The sequence below is a fragment of the Pseudophryne corroboree genome, chromosome 4, assembly GCF_028390025.1.
Source record: "Pseudophryne corroboree isolate aPseCor3 chromosome 4, aPseCor3.hap2, whole genome shotgun sequence".
In the NCBI taxonomy this organism is placed as follows: Eukaryota; Metazoa; Chordata; class Amphibia; order Anura; family Myobatrachidae; genus Pseudophryne; species Pseudophryne corroboree.
In genome coordinates, this window is record NC_086447.1 from 5000187 (window position 1) to 5022980 (window position 22794).

General features: G+C 46.2%; 1 protein-coding gene across 1 annotated transcript in view; it reads left to right on the forward strand.

The window, feature by feature from the left end:
• The window catches only part of SLC30A3 (solute carrier family 30 member 3), a 182296-nt gene that overhangs the window by 112093 nt on the left and 47409 nt on the right, over positions 1-22794 (forward strand). Inside the window, exons 2-3 of the mRNA XM_063914925.1 lie at positions 10462-10667; positions 10746-10892. Of these exons, the coding sequence (XP_063770995.1) occupies positions 10462-10667; positions 10746-10892 (353 nt within the window). The remainder of the gene's footprint in view (positions 1-10461; positions 10668-10745; positions 10893-22794) is intronic.

Below are 22794 nucleotides of genomic sequence, written 5' to 3' on the forward strand. Positions count from 1 at the left end.
GAGAGTGCTGAGATGCGTATCACCCATTCTGTGCAATAAACCACCATCAGTTCTCATTTACCACCGTGCCCGAGTTACCTGGAACCCTGAAACTTCACATGTGGTGGCAAGCAGTGGGTCACTCAAGTTACAAGTATAGAAGCAAAAATCACAGCAGAATGGTGACCGCCGCATAAACAGAATTTCCGCTGATGGGGTTCTGAAAAGGCAGAAGCAAGCTGCCATGGTACTGGCTGGAGTAGAGGTCACCTGCGCACTCAGCAGTACCAGGAGAAGACTGAGAGCCACATTGCCAGGGTCTAGGCTGTGAAATAAGTAGATTGCTGAGGGGTATTCGCCCCACAGCAAAGATGGCACCATGTAAGCGGAGAGGGCACCACAGAGATCCTACAAAAGTGACTAGTGGATAGAGGAGCCCCTATATGCCTCCAGCATCCCAAATGCTTTCCGGACGTATGAGGTGTAGTGGATACCATACCCTTGGGAGTCCTTTGACGCCACTTGGTAAGATATCCAAACTGAATGGTGGTCAGATAAGTTGGAGCAGATGGTGAAGCAAACGAATGTCTTCCTAGAATGCCTAGGGCAGGCTAGAGCTCATGTGTTGACCAATGGCCAGGCTGGAAGTCAGTAGAAACACTGGTTTGATGAGAGATATTGTTACTGGCCCAAGAGGTCAAGGAACAGAGAGCCCAAAAGAAGCAGCAAGTGCAGAGATCACCCTTCCATCGAGCCAGATGGGGCCTGCATTCCTTTTTCCCTTCACTGATCTTCCAGATGAGGACTTGGTGGGAGAGTGCCAAGAACCGTCAACCCGTTATGTTACATGGAGGCGGACCTTGACCAGGTGGACACAAGGAAGCACTGCCTGCATCCCTTTCTCCCATCCCAGGAGAAACACTCTGTGACCAGCCTGAGCTGTGCTACTACTGGCCATTTGTGGGCTTGGAAGATGAGGAATTGTCAAGTGGATGCCAGGTCACAGAGGATTTATTGTAAATCCTGGATCAATGACCCGTATGAGTCCTACAGCTGGATGGATATCAGGAAACACCACCTACAATCTCTCTTTATAGCCGAGGGAGAAGTAAACACACAGTCTGTATCCATTACTATCAAAGAGCTACAGTCACTGAGTTTCCCATAGGTTGAATTTGAGGTTATGGAAGTCATCGCAGAGTGCTAGCGAGGCGTTCAGGAAGAAGTCCCCATGATCACTCTACCACCAAACGAGCAACAGAACCTCCAAGGGAATCCCTCAGTTGAGCACCAACCAGTCCTGGCTACTTAGCCCTTCACAGCGTTGTGTGGGGAAATTGGCTATTGAGGAAGAAGACCCGTACAGGAATTTGTCAGTCCTGAAGTATTTTCTGCAGTCACATGGTGGATTATTTAAGGGCAGTGGGGGTCATTCCGACCCGTTCGCATGCAGCGGTTTATCGCTGCAGTGTGAACGGGTGCGGAATGCGCATGCGTGGTGGCCGCAGTGAGCGTGTGTGACGTTGCCCGGCGACAGGGGTCACCGGGTTACGTCGAGGCTACCGATGGAAGCGGTCGCAGAGCTGACCGCAAACAAGATTGACAGGAAGAAGGCGTTGCAGGGTGGATCCAGACCATTTGGAGCCGTTTTCGGGGAGTGATGAGTAAAACACAGGCGTGTCCAGGAGAACAGAGGGCGGATGTCTGACGTCAAAGCCGGTCCCACCATCGCTGGATCCATCACACAGGGTAAGTATGCCCAGGGCTGGTCTTGTTTTGCTTGAAATTGTTTTAGCTTAGCAGCGCTGCACAAGCGATCGCAGTCCTGCTAAGCTAAAATACACTCCCCCATAGGCGGGGACTATTGATCGCAGCAGCAGCTAAAAGTTGCTGGCTGCAATCAACTCGGAATGACCCCCCATGTTGGATCTAGCGAGTGGTGGTCCCAGGTGCAAAAATATGTTTTAGGACCACCACTCTTGCCCCCCTCACTAAAGAAAAATGAAGCAGTTAGTAACTGGTTCCTATCAGTGCCTCTGCCCCCTCCACAGCAGCGTGTTCCCCGCTACACAACATTACATTACTAAGCTACACACCCCTACACACTGCACTACATCACTATGCTACCCCCCTCCACAGTACCGTGTTCCCCGCATCACCGCTACACAACATTACATTACTAAGCTACACACCCCTACACACTGCACTACATCACTATGCTACCCCCCTCCACAGCAGCGTGTTCCCCGCATCCCCGCTACACAACATTACATTACTACACACCCCTACACACTGCACTACATCACTATGCTACTGAAAGGATTTGCCCTTAAGTTCTTTAACCCTCGATGTGATGGCCTCTTAGACGTCTGGAGTGTAAACCTTTACGCTATCAGTTACATGCACAACACAAGCAGTAAAAATTCACACTGTTTTATTATGAGGTTAACAAAAGTATATAAGGCAATGCATATGGGTGTAACTGACATGTCGTTACACTCCCATTGGCTCGTTAATAGTTACCAGGCAGAACAGAAAAGGCGGATGTCCATATATGGGTTTTCTACAAGTTTCTCAAACATTTAACAAGGTTTTTGTAACACAGTATATTTGGGTAGAAAGAACAAGTTTCATCTGACCTTGGATGCCAGACCCACACAGGCCTGGTATCTGTATGAGAGACAAAGGCACCTAGCACAGGGCAGCACGCATCCATGCAAACACATAAGAGTTCATATAGCATGTTTTAACCCTTCACTAGGGAAATAGAAATATTCACTTTTACACTGTAACTATTATAAGGAAATTGATCATATAAAAAGTAATATTTACAAAGCACAGAAGAGTTAACCCTTCAATCCCCTCTTAGAATCATGATTATTATATGACATGATTCTTGAGTGAGGCTCCTTTTAAATTTCTCCCTGTGGTGGTGTTAGATGTATAACAGGTATAGTTTCCAGGATATATGGTTATGGTGCTTCCTGGGTTGGGATTTTTTGACAATATGGGATATTCCCTTTTCCACATTTCGCACTGACTGTCATTTGTTTTGGTGTCATTAAAAAGGCTGAAAAAAAAACAATTTTCCTGTTCTAGGGGTATATTAAGGGGCACTGTACCTAGGTGGGGCCTAGATTTGCCACAGACATAACAGTTGCTTTTATTGTGTTTGTTAGCACTATACTTCATCCATTCTAACCAAAAATTAATGGACAATCTTTGAAGTAAGTTCAGATGTTGACCATATCTGTTTCTGGCAGCTGATGGGCGATATCCCCAATCTGTTCCTGTATTCCACCCCACAGCTTCCCAGGAATTACAATTAGATCCATAATATCTAATGTCATAGTACCATTCGTCAGTAACACAAATATATACTGTCTCAGACATTCCTGATTTCCTTTTCTGCTGTATGAAATGTTTGTTGTCAGCAAGTTTAGGGAACATGAAATAATCAAGGATATATGTGGCTACGTGTGTGTTGGAGGAATTGTACCACAAGGTGGGGATCCCATTTGTTTGTGTGATGTCGACTTCACATATTGTGAGGTGAATAAGGGCCAGTAGGGCTATCGAGATAGTCCCCAGGATAGAGATAGGGGACAGGTTCCTCATCTTCTTCTGTTCTTCTTTCTTCGCTAGGTGGGAGGTCAGGGCTGTCTGCCCCGGTTCGTACCTCACTGGAATCACTTGCTTCCCTCTCTAGGTCTGGTCTAGGAACCTTTTTTACTCGGGATGCATGGATCCAGGCAGGACTTTCCTCTGTCAGGACTGCTGTTCGGGTAACTGCTACGACCTCTGTCTCTGGACCATAGGTGAAGTCTCCTGGGCTCTTGTTCCTGGGGAGCACCTTCACCACGACTCTGTCTCTGACTTTAAAGGGGTGTGTAGGTTCCTGTGGATTCAAAAGGGTTTTTACAAACAACCTCATGTTCAATTTCATTCAGTTTTGTTATCAGGGACCTGACATACTCTTTTCTGATGAGTTCTAGATCTCCTTCCTGTATTACTAGTGGTTTCTTAGCCCAGGGTGTAGGAAAAGGGTCTACCCATTAGTATTTCAAAGGGTGAGTATCCTAGAGTTTTCTGTGGGGTATTCAAGATGCTGGTGTTTAGCTTTATTAGGGTTGTTCCTGAGGCAAGTGATGCATCTGCTAACATACTGGTCCACAAGTGATTTGGCATTAGTAACATAAAAATCATTGGTTAGTAGGAGGAGTGTTGTGGCTTCACCACGGTGACCAACACCACGGCACTGGGCAACGAGCAAAGGGGCACTGGACTGGGGCATACAGGGTTTCCCCTCTTTGCAGATTAATCCTGATTTAGGATTTTTTCTGCAGAATTGGGTAAGTCCAGTCGGAGAGATCAGCATTAGTCGCAGCAGCTTGAAGTTGAGTGAGCAGATGGACGTTGTCAAGGGAGGGACATGCTCTAGTGAGTGCAATGAGTTCTGCAGCTTGCGCGGACTGATAAGGTATTGGTAGGGTTTCCAACACAGTATCAGGGAGGGTGACAATGGCATAGCCAGCCTGGTATGTATTGTCATTGGGCCTACTACATGAGCCGTCAACAAAAACTACGTCTGCGCCTGGTATGGGAACGGGAGACATGTCAAGTCTGGGAGAAGTTTCAGCTTCAATGGAAGCAGCACAGTCATGTAGGTCGGGTGGTTCATCCTCGGGACCTTTCAAGCCTAAAAGGGCATTGAGAATGGGTGCAGGGCCAGAAGAACTAGCAGTGTATTTAATGGTAAGGGTGGGGTTACTCAAAAGGAGTACTTCATATCCACTAAGGCGTTGTGCTGACATGTGCTGTGTGTAAGCCTTTAAGTATTGCCAGGACATCATGTGTGGTGTGGAGTACTGTGATGTGGCCTAAAGTGAGGGTAGTGGCCATTTCTGCAACCATTGCACAGGCTGCCAAAGCCCTGAGGCAGGCAGGCATACCTTGCACAGACACTGGCATGACTTTGGGAAAAAAATGCCACGGGGCGCAACTTCCCTCCATGAAACTGTGTGAGCACCCCCGCCATGGTTTTACAATTGTCCCTTGCATATAGATGGAAAGGTAGTACATAATTGGGGAGGCCAAGTGCCGGACTTTTCATCAACATACATTTTAAACTTTCATATGCAGTTAACATTTCTTGTGACCATTGTACAGTTTTAGGTTTGTCCTTCAGTGTGGCTTGTCTCAAAATGTTATCACAATAAGAGCAATCAGATATCCACTGTCTGCAGTAATTTACCATACCCAGGAAGGACAGTAGTTCCCTCTGGGTAGTTGGGGTGACCAGGCCCAATACAGACTGTATGCGTTGTGGACTGACTTTCCTCTCTCCCTGAGTGAGCACAAAACCTAAGTCTTTTTACACCATTGCATTTTTATTTTGGACACCTTGTGTCCACATTCACAAAGCCAGTTTAGTAATGAAACACCATCCTCTCGGCAGGCCTCCTCAGTTTTACTACAGAGCAGCAGATCATCTGCATACTGTAGCAGGACTGAACCATGGTGAGGTTGCCAGGGCCCCAATGTGGCCTGGAGACAACAGGTGCGTCAACAATCTGCACCAGGTAAGTTGTTTACCCTCAAAAGAAAAGGCAAAAGTAATTGTGTCTGTGAATCTACAGGCATGCTGAAAAAAAAGGCATTCTTCAAATCAAATACAGAGAAGAACGCAGCATCTGCAGGGATTGCAGAAATGAGTGAGTTTACATCTGGAACAATTGGTGCAATTGGGACAATTGGCTGATTGATCGCTCTGAGATTCTGTACAAATCTTATACTACCATCAGCTTTGGCAACAGGGTTCACAGGAGTACAGTATGGTGATACAATATGTCTGAGAATACCCTGTTGTAAGAATTGCTGTATCATGGGGCGGGGACCTTCTATCTTTTCTGGTGAGAGGGGATACTGCATAGGTCAGAACACAAAACACTGGTTGTTGCACCGCTGTCCACTAAAAAGGGAATTTTACTTCCATTTATAATAAGTGGCAGCAGAGGTGAATCTTTACTATGACGGGAGAGTTGAATAAAGGCTGGGATGCCCTCCTCCGGGCCCCGTCAGTGCGCGAGGTCTTTGGAATGTTCCCTGACTGCGGGGTTGGTTCTGTCTGTCAAAGCGTCTGGGGTTCTGATAGTTATGAGTGGGTGGGGAAGTGAGTAAGCTTTCTGAGTTAAGCAAAGGTAAGCCAGCGTCATCTGTCCAGCAGTCCTTAAACCTTTTTCAAAACGCAGTAACAGACTATGAAGGTTTCTGTTTACAAGCTACAGCGACAGGCAAAAAAACACAGGCAAAAAAAACTTCCTTCATATGTGTATAGCTGCGTCCTTTGCAAGCTTTGCGCAAATAAGATATACAGCCATCGAGGGTAATAGTGGGCTTGGGACAGTGTTTTACTATTATCTAAACTCTGGGTTATTGGTGCTAGGGATAGAGCTAGTGGACGCACCCTCCAGCAGTGGAGCTGGAGGCAATCCCATCTAGTGTGAAAGGGTTACTGCTGCCAAGAGATTTGTGTCTCTGAGCGCAGGATACATTGGAATGCAAAGGGGGGAGGCGAGAGGGATCTCTCTGCAGCCTCGCTTCTGTGCTGTTGGGAACTGACATTTTTTCTTAAATCTCCATATAGAAAAGGTAATTACTGCCTTCCCGTAGGAATGGGTCCTGTCCTGCTTTCTCTGTCCATCCCGCTAAATTATCCACCCATGGGTTAACTAAATAATACTCTGAGGTAGAGTTACGGGCAACATACATCTTGCATGTCTCACCAGGGAGGGGCGGGGGATATGCAGTTCTTTACTCTGACTAGAGCCCATTGTCAGACAGTAATATAAATCAACAGTACAACTTTTAAAAGAAAATTATCTAAAATATACAACACTCTACTTATACATGCATCAGCTTAACCAGTTAATTAGTCATTGACAATATCACAATATTATCTGTATAGTGAGAACATGAAATCTTTTGACGGGTACGCTTACCTTCGTACAAGATGTCAGAAAAATACAGCGTTTTAGACAGGAAGCAAGAAAAGTGTTTGAGCATAGATATCTGGCAGACGAAAACTTACCAGCCGTCTGAACCAAATATAAGAACTTATCTCACTACAACATACAAGAATATATAGGCGATCAAATCGGGGTATTCTCTACGTTACGTATAGACTCCCAGGTCTATTTTTAAGTATCCCAGATACTAACGTCTTTGGAGAAGTGCGCTTGGACCCCTGGTCCCTTCTCAGACGAATTTTTAAGTCCCAGACATTAAAGATTCTATGGTATCCCTGATACCTGTTTTATGCTTTTACATAAAACTTCGTAATATTAAGTCCCGGACTTAAATATTACCTTGTCACGTGTTCCCGGAACACTGACACGGATTCAGCTTCAGTGTATGACCGCAATCCTGTATGGCAAAGACAGACAATAAATTCTCTATTTTTACCATTCAGGGACGATCACTGAATCCCGGACGAGCCCCCAGCTGAAAGGATTTGCCCTTAAGTTCTTTAACCCTCGATGTGATGGCCTCTTAGACGTCTGGAGTGTAAACCTTTACGCTATCAGTTACATGCACAACACAAGCAGTAAAAATTCACACTGTTTTATTATGAGGTTAACAAAAGTATATAAGGCAATGCATATGGGTGTAACTGACATGTCGTTACACTCCCATTGGCTCGTTAATAGTTACCAGGCAGAACAGAAAAGGCGGATGTCCATATATGGGTTTTCTACAAGTTTCTCAAACATTTAACAAGGTTTTTGTAACACAGTATATTTGGGTAGAAAGAACAAGTTTCATCTGACCTTGGATGCCAGACCCACACAGGCCTGGTATCTGTATGAGAGACAAAGGCACCTAGCACAGGGCAGCACGCATCCATGCAAACACATAAGAGTTCATATAGCATGTTTTAACCCTTCAGCTACCCCCCTCCACAGCAGCGTGTTCCCCGCATCCCCGCTACACAACATTACATTACTACACACCCCTACACACTGCACTACATCACTATGCTACACCCCTCCACAGCAGCGTGTTCCCCGCATCACCGCTACACAACATTACATTACTAAGCTACACACCCCTACACACTGCACTACATCACTATGCTACACCCCCTGCACACTGCACTATATTACTATACAACACCCCTCACCCACACTGCACTACATCACTACGCTACACCCCCTGCACACTGCACTATATTACTATACAACACCCCCCACACACACTGCACATCACTACGCTACACCCCCTGCACACTGCACTATATTACTATACAAACACCCCCCACACACACACTGCACTACATCACTACGCTACACCCCCTGCACACTGCACTATATTACTATACAACACCCCCCACACACACTGCACATCACTACGCTACACCCCCTGCACACTGCACTATATTACTATACAACACCCCCCACACACACTGCACATCACTACGATACACCCCCTGCACACTGCACTATATTACTATACAACACCCCCACACACACTGCACATCACTACGCTACACCCCCTGCACACTGCACTATATTACTATACAACACCCCCCACACACACTGCACATCACTACGCTACACCCCCTGCACACTGCACTATATTACTATACAACACCCCCCACACACACTGCACATCACTACGCTACACACCCCTACACACTGCACTACATCACTACGCTACACACCCCCCCCAGCCACACACACACACACACACACACATGCCGCACTACAAAATTGCACTGAACTGCAATCCTCACAATAACATTAAAACATCCCAGTCCCTCCCTTTATGATGTCCTCTGTCAAACAGAGCTCCAGAGTAGAATGAGGGCCGCAGGGTGGAATGGAAGAAGGGGCACACCTGGTCCTCAGGACCAGAAAGAGCGGACATTATAGTTAATATATAATTTTTTTCCTGTTGTCTGAAACAAAAATCACTGCAGTCTTTTCTAATTGAAAAATATATTGTGTATTTTTTAATGTTTTCAGATTTGTCACAGCGTGCATTACTGTTCTGTATGCGGTGGTGTCCCCAATTATCTACACTCCAAAACAATTCTCAAGTGTAAAAAATTCATTTCTTGGCTTGTGTAAACAATAAACCAATCATGTATAAGTCGATAGAAGAGCAGGAGCAACAACCCAATACTAGTGCTGCGGCTGGTACCAGGAAAAATGTACCTTTTCCAATAGACTCACTGGTGTTGAGAATGAGTCAACTCAGTGCACCTTTTCTCTTCTCAGTTGCTGCAAAACAAGTCTCTCAGAAGACCATATCTTAAATTAAAATTTCTTAATCAATCAGTCAGTCGATCAATCTATAAATCTTTTACCTGCTTTCCACTACATACTCCATCTCCATTTCCCTGTATGGCTCATTGATTAATGAAAATATTCTTTCTATGGGATCGTAGTTTATTAAACTGCCATCCTGTCCGCCACTGCTGTGCCCCAATGTTTCACGGATGTGCTATGTTCTTTTAAACTGCTGTGTGTTTGTGCCACTACTCTGTCACTTAGTTTAGCCAGTCAGCCTTTGGCCAGTATAGGTGAACAGTATTGTGAGCTTTGAGGTAGTCAATTGACTGGAAATTACTGGAAATTAATGTTTCTGAGGTTAATAATACTGTAGGAACAAAAACACCCCCAAATTACAGGATTTTAGCTGTTTTAAAATGTAACAAAAATAGAGAACCAAAAACATAATGATGAATTAAAACCAAAACATGGGAGTCCGTGCACATCTCTAGAAATATGACATCACCCTGGTGACATTACCATGAAACATTACACCAGCCTGGTGACATCACCAGCAAACATGAAACATTACGCCAGCCTAGTGACATCACCATGAAACATTACACCAGCCTGGTGACATCACCATGAAATATTACACAAGACTGGTGACATCCCCATGAAATATTACACCAGTCTAGTGACATCACCATGAAACATTACAACAGTCTGGTGACATCACCATGAAACATTTCACCATTCTGGTGACATCACCATGAAACATTACACCAGCCTGGTGACATCACCATGAAACATTACACCAGCCTGGTGACATCACCATCAAACCTTACAGTCTGGTTGTGTCATATATTTGTTAATTCAGTCCCATAATGAGGTAATGCTACAGTTCTCATCTAGGCCTCATAGACCATTATTCTGGTACCACTACAGTGGTGGATCCCAGTAGAAGGTATTTTCTGTCTAACAATCAGGGCACTTATTAGGTCGTAGTCCAGAGGTTCCCCAAGTCCCACCATTACGGTTTTAAGGATATCCATGCTTATGCAGATTTTAAACGGGATTCAAGCAAGAATATCATTAAAACCTGGACTGTAATGGTGGAGTTTGGGAATGTCTTTCTTAGCCCCATCAGACATAACGGCACACACAGCCGCCATGCACTGGTGCTTAGTAATATTTCCCATCTCAGTCTTTTCACAGAGAGCAAGGAGGTGTTCCCAGGATTACCCTTCCAGAACGGGGGTTCGGCAGGGTCCATTGAGTTGGAGAGATCTGTGTCCCGACACTGCCATGGACCAAGCCTCTCCTCAGTCAGCCAGCAGAAGCTGCAGGCTCGCAGGAAGCTGTACTTTGCCTGTGGAGTGTGTTTCCTCTTCATGATTGGGGAGGTTGTAGGTAACTACCAGGAGCTAGTCTTCTCTCTTTCTGTAGAGTATAAAGTACGTTTCCCTGATGTGTCTCTTCCACTTCCAGGGGGGTATATTGCTCATAGTTTGGCCATCATGACAGATGCAGCTCATCTCCTGACTGATCTGGGCAGTATGTGCGTCAGCATCTTCTCCTTGTGGATCTCAACCCGACCACCAACGAAGACCATGACGTTTGGCTGGCACCGCTCAGGTGAGAGGAAGAGAAAGGTCTACAGGGGGAGCAATAATGCTCAGGGGAACACCCTATACCCCACACACAGAGCAGGAGGAGTAATAATACTCAGGGGAACACACTATACCCCATACACAGAGCAGGATGAGTAATAATACTCAGGGGAACGCACTATACCCCCCACACACAGCAGGGGGAGTAATAGTACTCAAGGGAACACACTGTATCCCAAACAGAGCATGGGGAGTAATAATACTAAGGGGAACACACTATGCCTCACACAAAGAGCAGGAGGAGTAATAATACTCAGGGGAACACACTATACCCCACATACAGAGCAGGGGGAGTAATAATACTCAGGGTAACACACTATACACCACACACAGAGCAGGAGAAGAAATAATACACAGGAGAATACACTATACCCCACACACAGAGCATGAGGAGTAATAACACTCAGGGGAATACACTACAGCCCACACAGAGAGCAGGTGGAGTAATAATACTCAGGGGAACACACTATACACCACACACAGAGCAGGAGGAGTAATAATGCTCAGGGGAACACACTATACCCCACACACAGAGCATGAGGAGTACTAATACTCAGGGGAACACACTATACCCCACACAGAGAGCAGGAGGAGTAATAATACTCAGGGGAATACACTATACCCCACACAGAGAGCAGGAGGAGTAATAATACCCAGGGGAACACACTATACACCCACACACAGCAGGGGGAGTAATAGTACTCAAGGGAACACACTGTATCCCAAACAGAGCATGGGGAGTAATAATACTCAAGGGAACACACTATGCCTCACACAGAGAGCAGGAGGAGTAATAATACTCAGGGGAACACACTATACCCCACACAGAGAGCAGGAGGAGTAAAAATACTCAGGGGAACACACTATACCCAACATACAGAGCAGGGGGAGTAATAATACTCAGGGGAACACATTATACACCACACACAGAGCAGAAGAAGAAATAATACACAGGGAAATACACTATACACCACACACAGAGCAGGGGGAGTAATAATGCTCAGGGGAACACCCTATACCCCACACAGAGAGCAGGAGGAGTAATAATACTCAGGGGAACACACTATACCCCCCACACACAGCAGGGGGAGTAATAGTACTCAAGGGAACACACTGTGTCCCAAACAGAGCATTGGGAGTAATAATACTCAGGGGAACACACTATGCCTCACACAGAGAGCAGGAGTAATAATACTCAGGGGAACACACTATACCCCACATACAGAGCAGGGGGAGTTATAATACTCAGGGTAACACACTATACACCACACACAGAGCAGGAGAAGAAATAATACACAGGGGGATACACTATACCCCCCACACACAGAGCATGAGGAGTAATAATACTCAGGGGAACACCCTATACCCCACACAGAGAGCAGGTGGAGTAATAATACTCAGGGGAACACACTATACACCACACACAGAGCAGGAGAAGAAATAATACACAGAGGAATACACTATACCCCACACACAGAGCAGGGGAAGTAATAATGCTCAGGGGAACACACTATACCCCACACACAGAGCATGAGGAGTACTAATACTCAGGGGAACACACTATACACCACACACAGAGCAGGGGGAGTAATAATGCTCAGGGGAACACACTATACCCCACACAGAAAGCAGGAGGAGTAATAATACTCAGGGGAACACACTATACCCCACACAGAAAGCAGGAGGAGTAATAATACTCAGGGGAACACACTATACCCCACACACAGAGCAGGAGGAGTAATAGTACAAAAGGGAACACACTGTATCCCAAACAGAGCATGGGGAGTAATAATACTCAGGGGAACACCCTATGCCCCACACAGAGAGCAGGAGGAGGAGTAATAATAATACTCAGGGGAACACACTATACCGGGAAAAGGGCCCTAATTTGCACACCTTAAATAGGTAGTGAGGTGCTACTCTGCTTGAGACTTAGTAAAGTGTACAGAGGGAAAAGGTAGCAGGTGCACTATCTCACACTAGCTCAACCTGTAGTAACCAGAGGCACTTAGCATATTCCTGGCCAGGGCTATGAGCTTACCCACCGCATCAAGGTAGCCTCTCATTGGGTAAGTCCCTACCACTAACTATAAGGGTTCAGGTCCGGGGGGGCAGGACACCCCAGAGCCACCCAGCCAGACAACCCCAGGGCATTGCAGGAGTGATAAAAATATAGGGTTAAAGAGGTTGGAGCAGCTGTTGCTGCATATGTGAGTAATGTGAGGAGTAAAAGAAAATTATGTGAAGGTGTTACATATATATATAAAACAAACTATAAGTGCCATGGAGTGATGGGGGAATTCTCTGGGGTGCGGGGCACCCTGTGCCTGCCGTGGCTGGGTGTCCCTGGGGCATCGCAATTTAACACTATTTCATCACTCCATGGCACTTATAGTTTGTTTTATATAAATGTAACACCTTCACATAATTTTCTTTTACTCCTCACATTACTCACATATGCAGCAACAGCTGCTCCTACCTCTTTAACCCTATATTTTTTATCACTCCTGCGATGCCCTGGGGTTGTCTGGCTGGGTGGCTCTGGGGTGTCCTGCCCCCCGGACCTGAACCCCTATAGTTAGTGTTAGGGACTTACCCAATGAGAGGCTACCTTGGTGTGGTGGGTAAGCTCATAGCCCTGGCCAGGAATATGCTAAGTGCCTCTGGTTACTACAGGTTGAGCTAGTGTGAGATAGTGCACCTGCTACCTTTTCCCTTTGAACACACTATACCCCATACACAGAGCAGGAGAAGAAATAATACACATGGGAATACATTATACCCCACACACAGAGCAAAGGGAGTAATATTACTCAGGGGAAAACACTACACACCACACACAGAGCAGGAGGAGTAATAATACTCGTGGGAACACACTATACCCTATACACAGAGCAGGAGGAGTAATAGTACACAAGGGAACACACTGTATCCCAAACAGAGCATGGGGAGTAATAATACTCAGGGGAACACCCTATGCCCCACACAGAGAGCAGGAGGAGTAATAATACCCAGGGGAACACACTATACCCCATACACAGAGCAGGAGAAGAAATAATACACAGGGGAATACAGTATACCCCACACACAGAGCAGGGGGAGTAATAATACTCAGGGGAAAACACTATACACCACACACAGAGCATGGGGAGTAATAATACTAAGGGGAAAACACTATACCCCACACACAGAGCAGGAAAATTAATAATACTCGTGGGAACAAACTATACCCCATACACAGAGCAGGAGGAGTAATAATACTCAGGGGAACACCCTACGCCCCACAGAGAGAGCAGGTGGAGTAATAATACTCAGGGGAACACACTATACTCCACGCAGAGAGCAGGAGGAGTAATAATACTCAGGGGAACACACTATACCCCCTACACACAGCAGGGCGAGTAATAGTACTCAAGGGAACACACTGTATCCCAAACAGAGCATGGGGAGTAATAATACTAAGGGGAACACACTATGCCTCACACAGAGAGCAGGAGTAATAATACTCAGGGGAACACACTATACCCCACATACAGAGCAGGGGGAGTAATAATACTCAGGGGAACACACTATACACCACACACAGAGCAGGAGAAGAAATAATACACAGGGGAATACACTATACCCCACACACAGAGCAGGGAGAGTAATAATACTCAGGGGAATACACTACAGCCCACACACAGAGCATGATGAGTAATAATACTCAGGGGAACACCCTATACCCCACACAGAGAGCAGGTGGAGTAATAATACTCAGGGGAACACACTATACCCCACACAGAGAGCAGGAGGAGTAATAATACTCAGGGGAACACACTATACCCCCACACACAGCAGGGGGAGTAATAGTACTCAAGGGAACACACTGTATCCCAAACAGAGCATGGGGAGTAATAATACTAAGGGGAACACACTATGCCTCACACAGAGAGCAGGAGGAGTAATAATACTCAGGGGAACACACTATACCACACACACAGAGCAGGAGAAGAAATAATACACAGGGGAATACACTATACCCCACACAGAGAGCAGGTGGAGTAATAATACTCAGGGGAACACACTATACCCCACACAGAGAGCAGGAGGAGTAATAATACTCAGGGGAACACACTATACCCCCACACACAGCAGGGGGAGTAATAGTACTCAAGGGAACACACTGTATCCCAAACAGAGCATGGGGAGTAATAATACTAAGGGGAACACACTATGCCTCACACAGAGAGCAGGTGGAGTAATAATACTCAGGGGAACACACTATACTCCACGCAGAGAGCAGGAGGAGTAATAATACTCAGGGGAACACACTATACCCCCTACACACAGCAGGGCGAGTAATAGTACTCAAGGGAACACACTGTATCCCAAACAGAGCATGGGGAGTAATAATACTAAGGGGAACACACTATGCCTCACACAGAGAGCAGGAGTAATAATACTCAGGGGAACACATTATACCCCACATACAGAGCAGAGGTAGTAATAATACTCAGGGGAACACACTATACACCACATAGAGCAGGAGAAGAAATAATACACAGGGGAATACACTATACCCCACACACAGAGCAGGGAGAGTAATAATACTCAGGGGAATACACTACAGCCCACACACAGAGCATGATGAGTAATAATACTCAGGGGAACACCCTATACCCCACACAGAGAGCAGATGGAGTAATAATACTCAGGGGAACACACTATACCCCACACAGAGAGCAGGAGGAGTAATAATACTCAGGGGAATGCACTATACCCCCACACACAGCAGGGGGAGTAATAGTACTCAAGGGAACACACTGTATCCCAAACAGAGCATGGGGAGTAATAATACTAAGGGGAACACACTATGCCTCACACAGAGAGCAGGAGGAGTAATAATACTCAGGGGAACACACTATACCCTACATACAGAGCAGGGGGAGTATTAATACTCAGGAGAACACACTATACACCACACACAGAGCAGGAGAAGAAATAATACACAGGGTGATACACTATTCCCCCCACACGCAGAGCAGGAGGAGTAATAATACTCAGGGGAATACACTACAGCCCGCACACAGAGCATGAGGAGTAATAATACTCAGGGGAACACCCTATACCCCACACAGAGAGCAGGTGGAGTAATAATACTCAGGGGAACACACTATACACCACACACAGAGCAGGAGAATAAATAATGCACATTGGAATACACTATACCCCACACACAGAGCAGGGGAATTAATAATGCTCAGGGGAACACACTATACCCCATACACAGAGCAGGAGAAGAAATAATACACAGGGGAATACACTATATCCCACACACAGAGCAGTGGGAGTAATAATACTCAGGGGAAAACACTATACACCACACACAGAGCATGGGGATTAATAATACTAAGGGGAAAACACTATACGCCACACACAGAGCAGGAAAAGTAATAATACTCGTGGGAAAACACTATACCCCATACACAGAGCAGGAGGAGTAATAATACTCAGGGGAACACCCTATGCCCCACATAGAGAGCAGGAGAAGTAATAATACTCAGGGGAACACACTATACCACACACACAGAGCAGGAGGAGTAATAATACTCAGGGGAATACACTATACACCACAAACAGAGCAGGGGTAGTAATAATTCTCAGGGTTACACACTATATCACACACACACACACACACACACACACACACACACACACACACACACACACACACACAGAGCAGGGGGAGTAATAATACTCAGGGGAACACCCTATACCCCATACACAGAGCAGGAGGAGTAATAATACTCAGGGAGCACACTATAGCCCATTCACAGAGCAGGAGGAGTAATAGTACTCAGGGGAACACACTATACCCCACACACAGAGCAGGAGGAGTAATAATACTAAGGGAAGACCCTATACCCCATACACAGAGCAGGAGGAGTAATAGTACTCAGGGGAACACACTTTACCCCACACAGAACAGGAGGAGTAATAGTACTCAAGGAAACACAATGTACCCCACACACAGAGAAGGATGAGTAACAATATTCAGGAGAACACACTATAACCCACACACAGAGCAGGAGGAGTAATAATACTTAAGGGAACACCCTATACCCCACACAAAGAGCAGGAGGAGTACTAATACTCAGGGGAACACCCTATACCCCACACACAGAGCACGGAGAGTAATAATACTCAGGGGAACACCCTACACCCCACACACAGAGCAGGAGGAGTAATAATACTGAGGGGAACACCCTATAACCCACACACAGAGCAGGAGGAGTAATAGTACTCAGGGGAACACACTATACTCCACACACAGAGCAGGAGGAGTAATAGTACACAAGGGAACACACTGTATCCCAAACAGAGCATGGGGTGTATTAATACTCAGGGGAACACCCTATACCCCCCACACAGAGCAGGAGGAGTAATAATACTCAGGGGAACACACTATACCTCACATATAGAGCAGGAGGAGTAATAGTACTCAAGGGAACACACTGTATCCCAAACAGAGCATGGGGAGTAATAATACTCAGGGGTACACCCTATACCCCACACACAGAGCAGGAGGAGTAATAACACTCAGGGGAACACACTATACCCCACACACAGAGCAGGAGGAGTAATAATAATACTCAGGGGAACACACTATACCCTATACACAGAGCAGGAGGAGTAATAATACTCAGGGAACACACTGTAGCCCACACAGAGAGCAGGAGGAGTAGAAATACTCATGGGAACACACTATAGCCCACACATAGAGCAGGAGGAGTAATAGTACTCAAGGGAACACACTGTATCCCAAACAGAGCATGGGGAGTAATAATATTCAGGGGAACACTCTATGACCCACACACAGAGCAGGAAGAGTAATAATACTCAGGTGAACACACTATACCCCACACACAGAGCAGGAGGAGTAATAATACTGAGGGGAACACACTGTATCCCAAACAGAGCATGGGGTGTATTAATACTCAGGGGAACACCCTATACCCCACACACAGAGCAGGAGGAGTAATAATACTTAGGGGAACATCCTACACCCCACACACAGAGCAGGAGGAGTAATAATACTGAGGGGAACACCCTATACCCCACACACAGAGCAGGAGGAGTAATAGTACTCAGGGGAACACACTATACTCCACACACAGAGCAGGAGGAGTAATAGTACACAAGGGAACACACTGTATACCAAACAGAGCATGGGGAGTATTAACACTCAGGGGAACACCCTATACCCCACACACAGAGCAGGAGGAGTAATAATACTCAGGGGAACACACTATACCTCACATACAGAGCAGGAGGAGTAATAGTACTCAAGGGAACACACCGTATCCCAAACAGAGCATGGGGAGTAATAATACTCAGTGGAACACACTATACCCCACACACATAGCAGGAGGAGTAATAATACTCAGGGGAACACACTATACCCCGCACACAGAGCAGGAGGAGTAATAATACTGAGGGGAACACCCTATACCCAACACACAGAGCAGGAGGAGTAATAATACTCAGGGGAACACACTATACCTCACATATAGAGCAGGAGGAGTAATAGTACTCAAGGGAACACACTGTATCCCAAACAGAGCATGGGGAGTAATAATACTCAGGGGTACACCCTATGCCCCACACACAGAGCAGGAGGAGTAATAATACTCAGGGGAACACACTATACCCCGCACACAGAGCAGGAGGAGTAATAATACTGAGGGGAACACCCTATACCCCACACACAGAGCAGGAGGAGTAATAATACTCAGGGGAACACACTATACCTCACATATAGAGCAGGAGGAGTAATAGTACTCAAGGGAACACACTGTATCCCAAACAGAGCATGGGGAGTAATAATACTCAGGGGTACACCCTATGCCCTACACACAGAGCAGGAGGAGTAATAACACTCAGGGGAACACACTATACCCCACACACAGAGCAGGAGGAGTAATAATAATACTCAGGGGAACACACTATACCCTATACACAGAGCAGGAGGAGTAATAATACTCAGGGAACACACTATAGCCCACACAGAGAGCAGGAGGAGTAGAAATACTCATGGGAACACACTATAGCCCACACATAGAGCAGGAGGAGTAATAGTACTCAAGGGAACACACTGTATCCCAAACAGAGCATGGGGAGTAATAATATTCAGGGGAACACTCTATGACCCACACACAGAGCAGGAAGAGTAATAATACTCAGGTGAACACACTATACCCCACACACAGAGCAGGAGGAGTAATAATACTGAGGGGAACACTCTATACCCCACACACAGAGCAGGAGGAGTAATAGTACTCAGAGGAACACACTATACCCCACACAGAACAGGAGGAGTAATAGTACTCAAGGAAACACAATGTACCCCACATACAGAGAAGGATGAGTAACAATATTCAGGAGAACACACTATAACCCACACACAGAGCAGGAGGAGTAATAATACTTAGGGGAACACCCTATACCCCACACACAGAGCAGGAGGAGTAATAATACTCAGGGGAACACCCTATATACCACACACAGAGCAGAGAGAGTAATAATACTCAGGGGAACACCCTACACCCCACACACAGAGCAGGAGGAGTAATAATACTGAGGGGAACACCCTATACCCCACACACAGAGCAGGAGGAGTAATAGTACTCAGGGGAACACACTATACTCCACACACAGAGCAGGAGGAGTAATAGTACACAAGGGAACACACTGTATCCCAAACAGAGAATGGGGAGTATTAATACTCAGGGGAACACCCTATACCCCACACACAGAGCAGGAGGAGTAATAATACTCAGGGGAACACACTATACCTCACATACAGAGCAGGAGGAGTAATAGTACTCAAGGGAACACACCATATCCCAAACAGAGCATGGGGAGTAATAATACTCAGTGGAACACACTATACCCCACACACAGAGCAGGAGGAGTAATAATACTCAGGGGAACACACTATACCCCGCACACAGAGCAGGAGGAGTAATAATACTGAGGGGAACACCCTACACCCCACACACAGAGCAGGAGGAGTAATAATACTCAGGGGAACACACTATACCTCACATACAGAGCAGGAGGAGTAATAGTACTCAAGGGAACACACCATATCCCAAACAGAGCATGGGGAGTAATAATACTCAGTGGAACACACTATACCCCACACACAGAGCAGGAGGAGTAATAATACTCAGGGGAACACACTATACCCCGCACACAGAGCAGGAGGAGTAATAATACTGAGGGGAACACCCTATACCCCACACACAGAGCAGGAGGAGTAATAATACTCAGGGGAACACACTATACCTCACATATAGAGCAGGAGGAGTAATAGTACTCAAGGGAACACACTGTATCCCAAACAGAGCATGGGAGTAATAATACTCAGGGGAACACCCTATACCCCACACACAGAGCAGGAGGAGTAATAACACTCAGGGGAACACACTATACCCCACACACAGAGCAGGAGGAGTAATAATAATTCTCAGGGGAACACACTATACCCCATACACAGAGCAGGAGGAGTAATAATACTCATGGAACACACTATAGCCCGCACAGAGAGCAGGAGGAGTAGAAATACTCATGGGAACACACTATAGCCCACACATAGAGCAGGAGGAGTAATAGTACTCAAGGGAACACACTGTATCCCAAACAGAGCATGGGGAGTAATAATATTCAGGGGAACACTCTATGACCCACACACAGAGCAGGAAGAGTAATAATACTCAGGTGAACACACTATACCCCACACACAGAGCAGGAGGAGTAATAATACTGAGGGGAACACTCTATACCCCACACACAGAGCAGGAGGAGTAATAGTACTCAGAGGAACACACTATACCCCACACAGAACAGGAGGAGTAATAGTACTCAAGGAAACACAATGTACCCCACACACAGAGAAGGATGAGTAACAATATTCAGGAGAACACACTATAACCCACACACAGAGCAGGAGGAGTAATAATACTTAGGGGAACACCCTATACCCCACACACAGAGCAGGAGGAGTAATAATACTCAGGGGAACACCCTATACCCCACACACAGAGCAGGGAGAGTAATAATACTCAGGGGAACACCCTACACCCCACACACAGAGCAGGAGGAGTAATAATACTGAGGGGAACACCCTATACCCCACACACAGAGCAGGAGGAGTAATAGTACTCAGGGGAACACACTATACTCCACACACAGAGCAGGAGGAGTAATAGTACACAAGGGAACACACTGTATCCCAAACAGAGCATGGGTAGTATTAACACTCAGGGGAACACCCTATACCCCACACACAGAGCAGGAGGAGTAATAATACTCAGGGGAACACACTATAACTCACATACAGAGCAGGAGGAGTAACAGTTCTCAAGGGAACACACCGTATCCCAAACAGAGCATGGGGAGTAATAATACTCAGGGGAACACTCTATACCCCACACACAGAGCAGGAGGAGTAATAATACTCAGGGGAACACACTATACCCCGCACACAGAGCAGGAGGAGTAATAATACTGAGGGGAACACCCTATACCCCACACACAGAGCAGGAGGAGTAATAATACTGAGGGGAACACCCTATACCCCACACACAGAGCAGGAGGAGTAATAATACTGAGGGAAACACCCTATACCCCACACACAGAGCAGGAGGAGTAATAATTCTCAGGGGAACATATTGTACCCCACCTACAGGATTTCGGCTATGGAAGCTCCATCTATGGATGAGCACTGTGGGCCGGATTCACAGAAGCGCGCGCATTGCACAGGGGCGGTGACTGGGAGGTGGCTTACAGGCGACCACCAATAGACGCTGCTGCATCGCTTCTGCGACCCCCTCTGAATTAGACCCTTTGTGCACTTACATTACAGACACTGCATAGTTTAGCGCGCGGCGGACCCATTCTGTGTGCGGCCACCACTTCACGGCTGCGCTGTGGCTGTTTCTAGTCATTTCCCTACAGCACAGGGCACCGGGGCGGCTCTGGCAGGGCAGACATGTGGTCAGGGGAGTTGTAGGCACGTTAGCATCCCAGGGCATTACCAGTCACTGAGCTTTTCAGTACCACCCACACTACTGCCAATGTATGACTATGGAGACTGCACATCTGTGTGCTGGAGGTATCCCCTGGGGGCGGCTGCTCATGTAGTGTCTGTATATAGTATATACACTGTAATGCGAACATGGTCTGCTCATGTAGTGTCTGTATATAGTATATACACTGTAATGGGAACATACGTCTGCTCATGTAGTGTCTGTATATAGTATATACACTGTAATGCGAACATGGTCTGCTCATGTAGTGTCTGTATATAGTATATACACTATGTGTGTGTCTGTAGTACACATATTGCTCAGGGTGCTCTAGAACATTGTCATATGAAGTGTGTGTCTACGTGTCAGTAGATGTATGGCCACACACTGTAATGGGAACATGGTCTGCTTGTGTAGTGTCTGTATATAGTATATACACTGTAATGGGAACATGGTCTGCTTGTGTAGTGTCTGTATATAGTATATACACTGTAATGGGAACATGGTCTGCTCATGTAGTGTCTGTATATAGTATATACACTGTAATGCGAACATGGTCTGCTCATGTAGTGTCTGTATATAGTATATACACTGTAATGGGAACATACGTCTGCTCATGTAGTGTCTGTATATAGTATATACACTATGTGTGTGTCTGTAGTACACATATTGCTCAGGGTGCTCTAGAACATTGTCATATGAAGTGTGTGTCTACGTGTCAGTAGATGTATGGCCACACACTGTAATGGGAACATGGTCTGCTTGTGTAGTGTCTGTATATAGTATATACAC